This window comes from Saimiri boliviensis, chromosome 2, assembly GCF_048565385.1.
Source record: "Saimiri boliviensis isolate mSaiBol1 chromosome 2, mSaiBol1.pri, whole genome shotgun sequence".
In the NCBI taxonomy this organism is placed as follows: domain Eukaryota; kingdom Metazoa; phylum Chordata; class Mammalia; order Primates; family Cebidae; genus Saimiri; species Saimiri boliviensis.
In genome coordinates, this window is record NC_133450.1 from 144,587,318 (window position 1) to 144,603,992 (window position 16,675).

A 16,675-nucleotide genomic window follows, 5' to 3' on the forward strand; every position below is an offset into this window, starting at 1 on the left:
AGGCTGAGGCAGGAGAATCACTTGAACCCGGGGGGTGGGGGTCGTGGTAAGCCAAGATCATGCCACTGCATCCAGCCTGGGCAACAGAGTGAGACTCCATCTCAATCAATCAATCAATCAATCAATAGAAACTGCAGGGTCTTCTGGCTGCCGGCAGAATGGAGTGTGAAAGTCTTCCCGAGCAGGGAGCTCTGGCCACAGGGTTTCCATCTTCCCCACCCTTCACGCTCCCTGCATTCCTGCTAATGCCGCCAGGGGCCTGAACAGCCTCCCTCCATGGGCCTCGCACATGCGGGCCCCCTGCCTGGAGCCCCTGCACCCGACCCCAGCTCCCCTGACCCCAGCCCAGCGCCTACCGGGCAGGTCCCCTCCTGCTCACGACTCCCTCTCCTCCTCGCCTGCAGCTTCCGGAGGTTTTTGTACATCCTGCTGCCACACTAGAGTGCCAGCTGCGAGAGCAGCACCTATCTGTCTTATCCCCCAGTGGGTCCCTGGTACCAACACCCGGCTGCCTGCAGTCGTCATTTGCTGAATGAACAAGTGAGTAAGTGAAGGAGTGAAAGCCGGAATCAAAGCAATGGCTATGAAAGAGGGGGGTCCGGCACTGAACTTGGGTCTTGGGTCCCCACAGCCTCTCCCGCTGCCCAGGTCTGCACCTGCCCGAGTGTAGCCAAGGCTCCTGCCAGCCTCTGCCCGCAGCCCTCCCTGCCCACCTGCCTCAGCGAGCCTCCTTCCTGCTGCCGGCCACCTCCAGGAAACCCTCTGACCTGGAAGCGCCGATGTCTGTGCTACTCTCTGAACCCAGGACAGCTGGCCTGGCCTAGTAACTTGGCCGTGTGAGGGCTACCTGCCCAGGGCCCAGGCCTGCCCTCTGTGGACAGACACAGCTGGGATGGTGGACAGACACCATCTGTGGTCACTGCGGTGAGCGTCTAGTGCCCCTGCCTGGTGAGGGCCTAGGGCTGCCTCCCTCTTGCCTGGGCCCGCCAGCTGCTGCCCTACAGGGCCAAAGGAGCTGGACTTACACCGCAGCTTCTCATCCAGGGTCCCCCTCGAGGTCACCGACAGCGCCTGGATAAACTCAGAGAACTCGATCCGCCCGTCCTGACAGGAGAGAGAGGGGATGGCCTCCGTCAGTGCCGGCCAGGCCACCTGGTCAGGCTGAACCCCGGAGGCGGGCAAGGGGCAGTCGCAGGCTCCAGACACTGTGGCCAATGAACACTCAGGTGGAGAGGGCAGGCTCGAAGGGATGGGGGGCAAGGAGAGGGCCAGGAGCAGAGGCTGGGGGACTGGGTGGGGGTTAGGAGTGGGAGGGGCCGGGAGGGAGGGACTGGAAGAGGGGCTGAAACTGAACAGAGAGGCCGACTCCACTCCTGATGGAAGAAGGTGCCAGAAGCACCAGCGCCTGCGTCCCTCTCAGCAATGGCACCTGGAAACTCCTCGGCCTGGAGCTGTGGGCTCACAGGCTTTTGCAGAGGGAGGGCCACTGCAGGCTGTTGAATTCCACCTGTTATTTGCAAATAAGAAACTGAGGCCAAAGAAGGGAAGAGCCCTCCCCAGGGTCAGGAGGGTTACTCCCAACCTGGGGGAACCTGGGAGAAGGTGGGGGTGTGACAGAATAGAAACCTTCTCGGTGCCAGCAGCAGGGGGTACAGGGACAAGTGACAGTCAATCCACCCTCAAATGCTACTGCGGGACAGAACCGGGGTCATCGCAGAAAACCCAACAGCAGTCGGTGCCGCCACTGCCCGAAGGGAACACGAGCTATCACATGGTGAGTCCTGAAAATGCGACGCTCAGTGGAAAAAGCCAGGAACAAAAGATCCTATAGCTTATGATTCCCAGAGCCTCAGTTTCCTGACCTGCAATATGGGCATTAAAGTACCCAGCTCCCAGGTGCTTGTAAGGCCTCATTAAAAATAATCCATGTATGGTCGGGCGTGGTGACTCACACCTGTAATCCCAGTACTTTGGGAAACCAAGGCAGGTGGATCATCTGAGGTCAGGAGTTCGAGACCAACCTGGGCAACACGGTGAAACCCCATCTCTACTACAAATACAAAAATTAGCCAGGCCTGGTGGAAGGTGCCTGTAATCCCAGCTACTTGGGAGGCTGAAGCAGGGGAAATCACTTGAACTCGGGAGGCAGAGGTTGCAGTGAGTTAAGACTGAGCCACTGTACTCCAGCCTGGGTGACAGAGCGAGACTCTGTCTCAGAAAAAAATCGATGTGAAGAGCTTATGCATAATAAATGTTCAGTAAAAATTAGCTATTACTATTAATCTTGTTATCACTGGAGGCATTTGCATTCATGCTTGTAAGAGAAATGTCAGAGTGTACATGCATATATATATAAGTGTATACATGCATGTGTGTACATGGTATACATGTGCAGGTATATATGTGTGTCTGTGTGTACATGTGTGTGCACCTGCAAATCCATGCATTATGCATATGTGTGCGTTTCTGTGAACTGTATGACTATACATGTGTTCATGTGTGTATGACTATCTGTGAACTGTATGACTATACATGTGTTCATGTGTGTATGACTATACATGTGTTCATGTGTGTGCACTGTATGAGCATAGATGTGTTTCTGTGCACTGTATGAGTATACATGTGTTCATGTGTGTGCACCGTATGAGCATAGATGTGTTCGTGTGCACTGTATGAGTATACATTTGTATTCGTGTGTGTACTGCATAAGCATAGATGCATGTTCATGTGTGTGCACTGTATGAGCATAGATGTATGTTTGTGAGTACTGTATGAGTATACATGTGTGTTCATGTGTGTACTGTATGAGCATAGATGTGTTTGCACTGTATGAGTATACATGTGTGTCCATGTGTGTGCACTGTATGAGTATACATGTGTGTTCATGTGTGTGCACTGTATGAGCACAGATGTGTGTTCGTGTGCAGTGTATGAGTGATGTGTGTTCGTGTGCAGTGTATGAGTATACATGCGTGTTCATGTGTGCACTGTATGAGCACAGATGTGTGTGCAGTGTATGAGTACAGATGTGTGTGCAGTGTATGAGTATACATGTGTGTTCATGTGTGTGCATTATGAGCACAGATGTGTTCGTGTGCACTGTTTGAGTATACATGTGTGTTCATGTGTGTGTACTGTATGAGCAGATGTGTGTTCGTGTGCAGTGTATGAGTGTACATGTGTGTTCATGTGTGCACTGTATTAGCATAGATATGTGTTCATGTGTGTGCACTGTATGGACATAGATGTGTCTGTGTGCACTGTATGAGTATACATGTGTGTTCATATGCATCTCCCTGTATGTGTGCTGCGTGCGTGCATGGTATTTGAGTGTATGTGCACATACACCTCTGTGTGAGAGCTTAGATGTGCATGACAGTGTGCATGAGTGGGTGTACATATGTGTGCACACATGTGTGCATGCATTTGAATGCATCTGTGTTTATCATGTGTGTATCTGCATGTGTACGTGTGCATGCATTTATGTGCAACTGTGTATATGTGTGTGCCAGCATGCCCTTGTGTGTGTTTCTTCTCCAGAGGGAACATCAGCAGGATAGCGTGGGTGTGGAGGCGCTGCAGGTGCCCACGGGAGCTGAGCCAGCTGCCGCGGGAAGGAAGAGGCTCCGGACTGCCTCGGGCCCCATCCATCCCCAGCTCACCTTGTTTTCATCAAAGACGTTAAAAACAAACGTGGCAAACTTGGTGGGGTCTCCGAACGGGAAGAACTGCTTGTAGATCTTCTGGAAGCCTGCTGCATCCAGCTGCCCACTGGGGCAATCCTTGATGAAGCCTTTGTACCTGGAGGCAGCAGACCAGGCCAGAGAGGGTAAAAGAGATGCCAACATCACCCACCCACCAATATCGCCCGCCCAGGGCCCAGGAAAGCTGTGGCTCCTTGTTCAAAGAGATGGTGCCACATCGTGCTGTGGGCACAGACCCAGACTTGACAGGCACGGGCACAGTCCCACCTCTGCCTCTCACTATGGTGTGACCTTGGATACAGACTTCACCTCTCTGAGCCTCGTCTGTATGAGGGGGTTAAGAGCGGACATAGGAATTAACCCAGATACTGCACACAGAGTGAGCATGTGGCCACCCAGCCCTGTGCTCCACCCATGGGGGCTAAGAGTCACATGAATGGCCTCCCAGAAGCCGCATGCCTGCGCAAGACCCTCCCACCTCCCTGCCTTCTCCGCTGAGCCCCTCCTGGCATCACAGCCGAGCAGGCTGCTGCTGGGTACTGGTGGGTAGACCACCATATGGAGCCGGCAGCTGGCCCCTCCCACATGCCCACACCCCGCCCCTCAGCCTCTGTTCCCAGGGAACTGGGTAAACAGCATGGAGGGACCCTGGCTGTTCCGACCGGATTTGTCTGCCCTGTAGTCCTGGTGCCCAGCACGAGATCCTCCAGATCCCCAGGTGGAGGACGGTGGGATGGCTTTGTACCCCCAATCCCAGGCCAAATCTCTGCCAGTCACTAGCTGTGCAACCTCAAGCAAATGCCCTCACTTGTTTCCTCATCTATAAAAAGGGATGGTTCTCACACCCACCTTGTTGGTATGAGGGACATGGTGCATGTAACCACAGGGCTCGGCACAAAAAAGGGCCAATAGTGTGAACTTTAGAACTGTGAACTTAAATATGTGTTGCTCTGAACCAGTTCACAAGCTGGCTCCTGTGTGCTGTGGAACCGTCCCTCCCACCCCACCGCAGGGGGTCGCACACTCCTCAGACGACGATTCCTTCCACAACGGGAAGCCAGAGAAAGCAGTCAGCTGTCACCAACACCAGCTATTACCTTTGCAGGGCCAGACCCAACTGGGAACTCTGCACACCTTTTTCTCCCAGAATGCTCCTAACAGCCCTATGAAGAGGTACTGTCAGGAAGCTTTGTTTGTTTTTTTTTTTGAGACGGAGTCTCTCTCTGTTGCCCAAGATGAAGAGCAATGGTACGATCTCGGCTCACTGCAACCTCCACCTCCTGAGTTCAAGCGATTCTCCTGCCTCAGCCTTCTGATTAGCAGGGATTACAGGCATGTGCCACCACATCCAGCTAATTTTTGTATTTTTAGTAGAGATGGGGTTTCGCCATGTTGGCCAGGCTGGTCCCAAACCCCTGACCTCAGGTGATCTGCCTGCCTCAGCCTCCCAAAATGCTGGGATTATAGGCATGAGCCATGGTGCCAGGTTGAAGAAGCTCATTTTAAAGATGTGAAAACAGGCTCAGAGAGAGGAAGACATTTGCAAGTCCTCGAAGCCCAGGCTACAGAGGAGGTGGGGATCAGAGGTGAATGCTGAAGAGGCCAATGCGCAAGAAACCAGATCACCCGCCGACTTTCACACCGCCCCCCCGATCCCCCTTCAATGTGACTCACGCAAAGCCTCCACCCTTCCCTCCAACATCAGAGCCAGTTCTGGGATGACCGCGCAGGAAATGGCATGTGGCGCTGTGATTAGGGCCCATCCAGAGAGGGCGCACGTGGAAAAGCCACCATCCCCCTCCCCAGTAAAGAGGAATCTGAGGGACTGGAATGGACCCTGGGCACACGAGGACCTGAAGGGACATGCGGGGCACCCAGGGGTGGGACCCTTGAACATTCTGCGGCCTGAATGGCGAAACTCAGGCACCCAGCCTCCAGCCAGTACTGTGGCTGCTGCTGCCGGGGTGAGGGCGGTTGAGTGGGGGAGGAGGATGGGGGAGGGCAGAGAAGACAGGGTGGGATGTGGGAGGGAGAGGAGTTATTCTTTAATCAGACCACAGCGGGCACAAGACCATCCCAGCAGTGCCCACAGCAAGCAGGTCGTGAATAGGCCAGCCCTCTGCACCTTTTCCCGTCCCTACCCCAGAACACCTTGAAGGGTGCTAGAGGCCCAAGGAGGTAGGTCCCGGCTCAGGAATCACTGGCCTTTGTAGCAACCCATGACAGCAGCCCCATCCCGGGCACTGTGAGACTGGGTGGTTCCCCCTCAACTCGCCCTGCACACCCACGGCGGCTGGCCCAACCATCCCATTTCACAGATGCAGATGCTGAGGCACGAAGAGGTCAGGAGATTCACCCACAGCAACTGGTGAGACTCGGAGCCGGCCCCACTTCTGTCCTCTGCCCTGCCTGCCAGCCTGCGACCCCAGCATCTGTCCCTCCTGTGCAGGTGATGACCGCAGGCCCACCCAGAATCCCTGCAGCCTGGCGGGACTTTCGGGGCCTACTGGCCTCTGCTCAGCACTGAGATCTGTTCTGAGCCCCTGCTTGGATCAGCCAAGCAAGAAGGAAGTAAAGCAGGACAGAGTCAGAAAACCACAGGTGTGAGGCCGGGCGCAGAGGCTCACGCCTGTCATCACACACTGTGGGAGTCCGAGGTGGGCGGATCATTTGAGGTCAGGAGTTCAAGACCAGCCTGGCCAACAGGTTGAACCCCGTCTCTACTAAATATACAAAAAGTAGCCAGCCCTGGTGGTGCATGTCTGTAATCCCAGCTACTCAGGAGGCTGAGGCAGGAGAGTCACTTGAACCTGGGAGGCAGAGGTTGCACTGAGCCAAGATCATGCCACTGTGGATCTCAAGTCCCTTCCCACAGCAGGAGGAAGGGACACAGCCACCCCCACTCCCAGCCCTTAAAGCTGCCTTTTCCCTGCTTCCTTCCAGTTTCTTCTGTTTCAGCCTGGCCCATGACCCCAGAACCCCAAGCCAGGATGGGCCCCTGGGCAGCGGGGGAAACATGCCTGGCACCAGGGCGTAATGACCCGTGTGGGGACACACCCAGCTGTCCCCAGACCTCCCTGGATGCCAGGTGGTTACTTCTTCCTGCAAACCTTCTAACTTATCCACAATAGGTCCGGGCTACTTGAGTGATTCTAAAAGGTTATTAAACACAATAAAGACAAAACAAAAGGCATCCAAAGGCGTCCCTGCAGATGGCTCACAGGGGCCACTCTAAGGAGAGAGAGGCTGTGCAGTCTGAGTAGCGTGCGACTGTGGAAGGTGGGCAGCGAGGGGCTGTGTGGAGGAAAGCCAGCCTGGGTGGGGAGCCTCTGGGGGCCTATCCGATTACCACTGCAGAGTTTATCACTGTGGGGCCCCAGCCCCCTTCCGTGCCATTAGCAGGGCTCCAAGAAGCCCCCCTGGAAGCAATGGCCATGAGGGGGTGCCGAGCCTGCTGTTGCAGCTTCCTTCTGCCAGAGACCGCATACCCCACACCCAGACTTCGGATAGGCTCCTCTGAGCCCTCTTCTCACTTGGCCTCAATCTGTCCCCTGGCCCCTGCCCCAGGTCTTCGGCCTGCCCGGCCCAGCTGTAGCCAGAATCCCTACACCACGATATCTGATCAAGCTCCTCGGTGAGTCCTTGTCCTGCCCCCGCATCAGCCTGCCCGGTCGGTTCAGCAGGAATGCCCTGCCCTGGAGGCCTCTCTTGCTCGTTTCCAGGCACTGAGCCCTCACCCTGTTCGCTGGTGGTAAAGCCTCACTTTTCCTCGCATTCAGGGTTGAGCCCCTCTCTCCGGGGTTGTGATAGTCCTGACACCTATTGCAAGAGTCCTGAATGAAGCTTTCCTGACTTTTTTTTTTTTTTTTTTTTTTTTTTTTGAGATGGAGTCTTGCTCTGTCGCCAGGCTGGAGTACAGTGGCGCAATCTCGGCTCACTGCAACCTCCACCTCCTGGGCTCACTCAAGTGAATCTCTCGCCTCAGCCTCCCAAGAAGCTGGGATTACAGGTGCCTGCCACCACACCCAACTAATTTTTGTATTTTTAGTAGAGACAAGGTTTCACCATGTTGGCCAGGATGATCTCAAACTCCTGACCTCGTGATCCACCTGTTTTGGCCTCCCAAAATGCTGGGATTACATGCAGGGATTAAATGCAGGCATGAGCCACTGCACCAAGCTGATGTTGCTTTTTTCAGGAAGTAGGCCCAGCCGGTCTGAAGCCTCAGGGCTTCCTCTGCTCCCCTGCCCGCTTATCCATCCCAGCAGAGTGGACCACGCTACACCATATGCGCCTCCAGGCCAGTCCCAACTGGAATGCAGGCTCCCGACACCCCTGTGCCCTGATGACCCGCATGAGGCCTGGCGTGTAACGTGGGCCTGGTGCATGTTTGTCCGGTAAGCTAAATGAATAAACACACAAATTGCCAGGCAGGGGCGGAGGGAGCAAGAGCCCACGTGTCTGACTCCTTCTTTCTGAGCCCCGTGGAACAGGGATCCCCCCCGAGACCCCAGCTAGGACCTAAGAGCTCTGTGGGCACAGTAAGAAAACCAGGGATGCGTGGCCAGGCACAGTGGCTCATGCCTGTAATTCCAGCACTTTGGGAGACAGAGGCAGGGGGATCACCTGAGGTCAGGAGTTCCAGACCAGCCTGGCCAACATGGCGAAACCCCGTCTCTACTAAATATACCAAAATTAGCTGGGCCTGGTGGTGTATGTCTATAATCCCAGCTACTTAGGAGGCTGAGGCAGGAGAATCACTTGAACTCAGGAGACGGAGGTTGCAGGGAGCCAAGATCATGCCACCGAACTCCAGCCTGGGTGATGAAGTGAGTGAGACTCCATCTCGAAAAGAAAAGAAAAACAGTGATGTGCTTCCACCCTCTGTGTATAGAGACCGGCCTAGAGAGGGAGAGAGACAGGCCGAAAGTCACATAGCAAGTCACCAGCAGAAACTGCGGTGCAGACGCAGGCTCCTGCCTCCCAGGCTCCCTGCCTCCCCCGCCCCTCCGGCAAGCCAGGCTGCACCGCCCCCGTGTAAGCGCATGGGTAAAGCGACTGCTACCCAAACATTACGTAACTCCCTGTTCATCAGAAGGTGGAGGAGGGAGCCTGCCTCAAACGGAGCAGAGAGACGGGGTGGGGGGGTCTGAAACTTCCCAGACACCCCAGCCACCCCCAGGCCTCTACCACCCCACAAATCACTGCAGCTCCAAGGCTGGGATTTCACACCATGGTCCCAGCCTGACGTGCCACCCATGTGCCACCCATCTGCCACTGGCTATCTGAGTCAGGACGCCCCAAAGCAGCCGCACACCCCCTCCTGCAGTGGGCACCCGAGTGAGCTGCTGGCTGAATGATGAAGACCATGCCCAAGAATCTTGTGCCCAGGATGCCTCAGAGATGTGACTCCATCCCCACTCCTGGTCCCAGGTCAGGTTCCCACAGGCCCGGGCCTCCTCCCTCCCCTCCCACCAGTCCCTCCCTCTCAACTGCAGACATGCTGCCGCCAGACCTGCTCTGGGACACGGGCCTGTGCTCTAGGCCTGGCCCAAACCTGTCGTGCTGGGGAAGGACCCTGAGCAGACCCTTTCCCCACAATGGCCCTTGGTTTCCCCGTGAGTAAAGTTAGTGGCTCATGCTAGATCAGGGTCCTGCTCCACCGGTCCTGTGCACGGTAGACATTCAGCATCGTCCCCAGCCTCTACCACACAGATCCCCCTCCCCAAGTGAGGCCAACCCCGAGTGTCTCCAGATACTGCCAAATATCCCTTCGGGGGCAGAAGCATTCAGGTTGACAACCGCTGAACCAGATGGTCTCTGGGGACCCCCACAAGCTCTGGGGATCCGCCATAAGCATCTGATTCTAACAGCTATTCAGGAGACCCACTGAGAGCTAGGCACAGGGCGGGGTGCTTTCCAGGCATGATTCCACCCAATCCCCCCAACATCCAGGAGGCGAGGCCAATCCCGCCCACTTTACCAAAGGAGAAACTGAGGTTTCTGGAGGTGAAGGCCCTCCCAGCGCAGGGCCTCCGTGCAGATGTCTTCTGCGGGGCCTGCTCTTCCCCTTCCTCCTCACCTGCCTGACTCCGCTCGCCACCTCCTTCTCAGAAGGAAGAGCGTCTCCTTGAGAGAAGCCCCTCTGACCACCCAGGCTGGGTCACGCTCCAGGACACACTCCCAGCACCCCATCCCCGGGCTGGGTCTCGGTGGCCACTTGAGCAGCTGTGCCTCGGGAATGATTTGAGTGACATGTGTAGTGACAGGCCAGTGCCCCATATGTGCCATCGAGGAAGGAATACTATCTTCTAGTTCACCTCCAAACCTGCACTGCCCACTCCTGTGCCTGGTACATAGTAGCTGCTCAGCTAATGTCAGAGTCGTACAGCTATCCAACGAGGTGGCCAGGACCAGAGCCCAGACTCCAGAATGGGAGCCACCTCTGTGCTTGGTACCGGGAAGGGGAGAGGGGGCCGCCTCTCCTGGCCCTGCCCACCTCTCTGACAGCCCAGTGGAGGCCAAAAATCTTCCGTGGGCCTGTTCTCCTCCACATCTTCTGCTTGACTCCAGACCCACAGTGGAAGGGACAGGAGTCCCAGCATCCTTGCTGGCTCAGGCCAGGCTAGGGGAGGGAGTAGAGATGGTGCCAGGAGTAACCCGTTATCCTAAGTCTTCCTGCAGACGGGTGACTCAAGGTGCTCAGCATGGTCATGTGTTCAGGGCAGGATTTTGGGGTCCAGCCCCAGCATCTCCAGGCTCCACAGGATGGCTCTGGGGGTCCACCATGCAGGCCCCCACTTCAGACAAGTGCTTCATGTGTGCAGGAGAAAGGAGTGGCCGAGGGGTCCCTGCGGTTATTATCATTGCAACAGTGAATCTCCGTGATCATTTTCACTGGCAGCATTAAGCGTGCAGGAACTCTAACATGAAACAGGAGGTCAGGCGGGTGGCTCATGCCTGGAATCCCAGCACTTTGGGAGGCCGAGGCAGGAGGATTACTTGAGCCCAGGAGTTCGAGATCAGTCTGGGCAACACAGCAAGACCCCATCTCTCTACAAAAAAATAAACAAAAAACATGAGTGGAACCGGGCTCAGTGGGTTGTGCTTGTCCTCCTAGCTGCTTGGGCGGCTGAGGGAGGAGGAGCCCTTCAGCCCGTAAGTTCAAGGTTGCAGTGAGCTATGATCATACCACTACACTCCAGCCTGGACAACAAAGCCAGCCCCTACCTCAAAAAAAAAAAAAAAGAAAAGAAAAGGAAAAAGCGGTTACATATATGTGTATGTGTGTGTGTGTGTGTGTGTGTGTGTGTGTGTGTGTGTATTTTTAAGTTTAAGAAATTGAAAAAGAAGGCCTCAGCCTTCAGGCCTGGCTTGATCCTGCCCCACTCTTGACCTGTGTGTGACCCGGGGCAGGTGACGGTTCTCCTTGGAGCCTCGGTTTCCTCATCTGTGAGGTGGGAGCCAACCTCACACCTTCCTCCCAGGCCCTGAGTGTGCCTGGACAAATGAGCTGAGACCGTTAACACCACGCGATATTCTGAGCACTGGCCACGTCCCAAGCCCTGGCCTATGACTTCCCCCAACGCCAGAGCCTGCTGCCAGGCACAGCCCACACCCCGTTACCTCGTCCCATGAACTGTGCCAGGAAGAAGGTCCCACCACACCCTCCCAAGCCCCCACTCTAGCCCCACAGGAAGTCCTTCCCCCCCCTTTTTTTTTCTTCAAGACTGGGTCTCACTACACGGCCCAGGCTGCAATGCAGGGGCAAGATCTCAGCTCACTACAACCTCTGCTTCCCGGGTTCAAGCCATTCTCCTGCCTCGGCCTCCTGAGTACCTGGGGCTACAAGCTGCCCACCGCCACGCCCAGTTAAGTTTTATATTTTTAGTAGAGATGGGGTTTCACCATGTTGACCAGGCTGGTCCCAAACTCCTGACCTCGTGATCCACCCGCCTTGGCCTCCCAAAGTGCTGGGATGACAGACATGAGCCACCGCGCCCGGCCAGGAAGTCCTTCCTGATACCCAGTCTCCCAGTACATGGGCACCAAGATCCCTCACTATCCCTCCCACCCAGGAATTCAGCCCGAGATGTTTATGCAGAAGCCACACCTCACCCAGCCTTGTTCATGAACAGGCTCTTAACTCTTTGGGGGCCAGAGACCCCTCTGGGGATTGAAGGAGAGCCATGACCAGGCCTCAGAGGCAGGCCCAGGCTGTGACGAAACGAGCCTGTGGTCCCCAGCCACCGGAAGCAGCTCATCAAGACAGGGTAGACATAAGAAAGAAAATCCTAGATTCAACAACGGCATTCTCGTGCTCCTTTAAAAGGGAAAGGGAGAAAAGAAATCTGATATTTCATTAAGATCCTGCAACCTGACTGCCACCTGCGAAACACTTCCCACTCCAGCGCTGGGGGTCCTCCCCAAGCCTCCCACCTTCTCTTCCCCCACAGGGCCAGGCTGGGTGAATGCCCTTGTCCACCAGGAGACTCCAAGCACCTGACCTCCCTCAGTCCCTGATGCCCCCCCCCAGCAACCGGCACTGGCCTGGCACAGACTAGGTGCTCAGTAAAGATGCACTGATAAATCAGTGAACAAAAGAACGAATGACTAAATGCTCCCGGGACATGTGGGTCCAACTCCAGTTTGGCCTCTAGTTCTCTGAGGGCCTGACCAAGCCCCTGGACTTCCGGGCCTCAGTTTCCCAAAGCCCCAGTCCTCTAGGACTTCCCTGAAATCGCTACTCTCAGCTCCTGCTGAGAGGCCACCCCGCATCTCCTGCCACGCGGACGATATTGCGGCAGCTGCTCTTTGCAGTGCAAAAGGTGGGACAGAGATCGCTAGACGGATAAATCATGAAGCATGACCCCCCAAGTGCCATCAGCCAGGCGCAGCAGGGACGGGCGACGCAGCAGCCTCTGCAAATTATTCTCCCATCATCTCTTCAAACAACTCCTGCCAGTGGCACGCCCCTCCCAGCACTCCCGGGAGACCTGGAAGAGGGTCCCAAACAGCCACGAGATGACTCCTCTTCCTTTCTCTTCCCCACCCCCCATAGCCTCCGGTTTTATGGGGTTCCCAGAGCAAGAAAGCAAGAAGCTGGCAGGTCTGAGCCCCATTATTCAGGACCACGGAGGCAGAGCAAGTTGGCCCCAGATTCCACACACACACACAGAGCTGTATGACCTGGGCCAGGGTCTCCACCCTTCTGAGCCTCAGTTTCTTCATCTGTAAAATGGGGCTGCTCCTCAGATTCTCGGCCCAGCGCCATTCCATCAGCACAGTGCCTGCCCACAGGAAAGCCCCATGTATGTCACTGAGGGGCTATCTCCATACCCACTCTGCATGGGGCAGCCCAGAATCAACAGCTGGCCCTGTGGCATGAGTACAGCATTCCTCCAGCTTCCACTCACTACTTTTGCCATCATATTGCTGGGATGTTTGGCTATTATAAAAGGAGTAAAAGCCATTGCAGTCAGGCATGGTGGCTCATGCCTGTAATCCCAGCACTTTGGGAGGCCGAGGTGGGCAGATTTCTTGAGGTCAGGAGTTCAAGACCAGCCTGGCCAACATGGTAAAACTATCTCTACTAAAAATAATAATAATAAAAAAATTAGCTGGGCATGGTGGTGCACACCTGTAATCCCAGGTACTTAGGAGGTTGAGGCAGGAGAATTGCTTGAATCCAGGAGGCAGAGGTTGCAGTGACCCGAGATCACACCACTGCTCTCCAGCCTGGGTGACAGAGCAAGACTCTGTCTCAAAAAAAAAAAAAAGTTGCCGAAAATTTGGAAAATAGGACACATAATCCACCAGAGGACCCCACACGTCACACCCACGTGCAGCCTCAGCCTGAAGCCATCCCATCTTGCTTCTCTGCCCACATTTTCCCATCATGGACTGTGGCCCGATGACGGTATGTTGCCCTGCTGTCTCCAACCAGGATGACATCCTCAACACTTTCCAGGTGATTACAGAGCTCACAATCACCTCTCTGGGCCTGGGACATGCCATCTCTTAGCAGCCTTCATTGTGGTTCCTGATCGCCTATGAGGGCGAATCAGACTCGAGGAGCAGGAACTGAGATAATCAAGAGAACAAGGGATGGGGGAGCAGGAAGTGCTGGGCTCCTGCAGACCCGGAAGCTCGCACTGGACACCGAGGCTGGCTCTGCCTCTCCAAGCCTCCAGCTTCCTCCCTCTGCCAGACATGGACAACTGCATCAGCAGCTCAGACCTGGGAGGCACCAAGGAGCTGGCACCATGGGACGCCCAGTTCGGAGCCTGGTGCAGGGTGAGCGTGCCCAGCCGGCTTGGCCCGGGCCTCCCATTGCTGTGCCCTGGTCTGCGCTCTCCTGGGGGACTTGGGACCCGACCAGCACTGGAGCATGAGGTCTAGTCCAGGCTCTACTTCTACTGACTTTGTGGCCCAGAACAAATCGCAGAATCACTTTAGACCCTGTATAGCAGCTGCTAAATGTCAGCACAAACCCACATGATCCTGGACTGTGCAGGGCAGACGGAACCTTCTCTGAGCAGCTGACTTGGGGCGGAGGTGTGGCTATCGAGAGCAAACCAGCCATGCCGAAACTGGAGGCGGCAGGAACAGCAAAGGGAACAGCAGGGACGGAGGCTCTGAGGCAGGATGAGCTCTACACGGGTGAGGGACAGCAAGCGTGGCAGTGCACAGTGCCCCAGGGAAAACGGTGGGGTCAGAGAGCTCAGGGAGCCCTGCAGGCCAGGCAAGGCACTAAGGCTTTATGCTGAGTGCAGTGGGAAGTCACAAAGGGCTGGTTCCATTTTCCAAAGCTCTAGCAGAGGCCGTGTGGAGCCAGCACAGCAGAGCCAGCATACGGAAGCAGCAGCCCAGCGAGGCTGAGACGGCGGCACCACTGCAAACCAGGGGGCTCAGACCGCTGTGAGCAGGGGCAGGGATGAGAGGCAGGATCTGCCATCTGGGGAAGGCAGGCTGGCCAGGCAGAGGAGCTGGGCATGAGCAAGGGAAGGAGAGGGCTCATCCTGTGCGTGTGAAGAGGGGAGCTCCATACATGTGACGAAGAAAGAGACACGGGAGCCCATCAAAGCTGCTTCCGCAGCTGAAACTGCCCGGGTGCTTCTCAGGCGGGAGAGGAAAACTATATCCACCGGGGCCCACTGCTCCCTGAACGTCCCTCCCTCCCGTTGCCGCTCCCGCCCAGGATGGCTGGGCCTTTCACTGCCGTCTGTGACAGCCTGGGCTCAGGAACCCCGAGTTTTCCCAAAAGAGGAGCAGGCATGGGCAGAGGCATCGGCTGTCGGGTGTCTGAGAGTGGTTCAGAACAAGAACAGGGCCAGGCACGGTGACTGACGCCTGTAATCCCAGCACTGTGGGAGGCCGAGGCAGGCAAATCCCCTGAGGTCAGGAGTTCGAGACCAGCCTGGTCAACATGATGAAACCCCGTCTCTACTAAAAATACAAAAATTAGCCGGGCATGGTGGTGTGCGCCTGTAATCAGAACTACGCAGGAGGCTGAGGCAGGAGAATCACTGGAATCCGGGAGGCAGAGATTGCAATGAGCCGAGATCGTGCCACTGCACTCTGGCCTGAGCAACAGAGCAAGACTCTATCTCAAAAAAGAAGAAAAAAAAAAGAACAAGCAGGGGCCATGGTGAGAAAATGCCCTCTGACAATGGGCTGGGGTGTTTGGGATACAGGCGCTCATCTCATCTGCCTTCTGTGCGTGCAAAGGACAGAGCGGACGGTGAGCCCGGCAGACCTAGCCTGTGAGTAGGCGGGTTTGTTTCGGTCCCGGGTTAACCAATGAGGTTTAGGATAATCAAGGAATAGCAAAGTGGTTTTTCTGTGGTAACAGCAGTTCCGCTGGCTCCCAGAGCACAGAGCAACACATTCTGTGATCCGTTACTGATGTCTGTCTCGCGCACAGGAGGGCAGAGTGTCACTGTCTAACCATCCCTGGTCTAGCGTTGCCTGGAGGGGATGGGACCATTCTAGAATACGCCAGTGAGGTGAGTGGAGGGCTGACCCAGGACAGCCAGAGAAAGGATTGGTTCAGCTGTCTCCTAGCCTTGAAGGTACTGCCAAAGTGACCACAGGATATTTACTTGAGACAGACAGAACTTTTCTCAAAATGCCACCTTTCTTTTCTTTTCTTTTTTTTTTTTTTTTTTTTTTTTTTGAGACAGGGTGTCACGCTGTCACTCAAGCTGGACTACAGTGGCCCAATCATGGCTCACTGCAGGCTTGACCTCTGGGGCCCAAGAGATCTTCCCGCCTCAGCCAAGTAGCTAGGACCATAGGCATGTGCCAGCATGCCCAGCATTTTTTTTCTTCTCTCGTAGAGACAAGGTCACCTTATGTGCCCAAGCTGGTTTCAAACTCCTGGGCTCAAGTGAGCTTCCTGCCTTGGCCTCCCAAAGTGCTGGGATTACACGTGTGGGCAACCTCGCCTGGCCTTTGTTTGTTTGTTTTTTAAGAGGCAAGGTCTCACACTATTGCCTGAGGTGGAACAATCATAGCTCACAGCAGCCTCAACCTCCTGGGCTCAAGCCGGTCTCCCACCTTGGTCTCCTGAGTAGCTGGGACTATAGGTGCATGCCCAAAGCAGGCTGATTTTTTCTTTATATGCTCTTTAGGGCAAGTGCCCCCACAGTGAGGAATGAGGACAGGGTGTCACACAATCAAGGGTGCCTGTTTGGCTTCGGGGGCCTCCACACCGCCCCCTTGGGCCAGCCTCCTTGGTTCCCTGCCGCTCCTCAGACTTGCCAGGCCCCAATCCCAGCCCTGGAACTTACTGTTTTCTATGCCTGGGTGGATACGACCCAGGTTCCACCGGAGTCCTTATTGTCTAGGTTTATTGTCTAGTCCTTATAGTCCTTATTGTCACCTCAAATGTCAGCCACACCTGACCTCTTCATCCTAACGACACCCTCCCCCTCTTCACGTCCGAATCTGCGTTTCCTCATGACATA

At 55.5% G+C, this 16,675-nt stretch overlaps 1 protein-coding gene across 3 annotated transcripts in view; it reads right to left on the reverse strand.

The window, feature by feature from the left end:
* Positions 1–16,675, reverse strand: part of NCS1 (neuronal calcium sensor 1) — a 66,229-nt gene that overhangs the window by 16,512 nt on the left and 33,042 nt on the right. For all 3 annotated transcript variants that reach the window (XM_074394620.1, XM_039461470.2, XM_074394619.1), the window contains exons 3-4: positions 3,663–3,801; positions 1,026–1,104 (exon numbers count right to left, since the gene is read on the reverse strand). In XM_074394620.1, the coding sequence (XP_074250721.1) occupies positions 1,026–1,104; positions 3,663–3,801 (218 nt within the window). The remainder of the gene's footprint in view (positions 1–1,025; positions 1,105–3,662; positions 3,802–16,675) is intronic.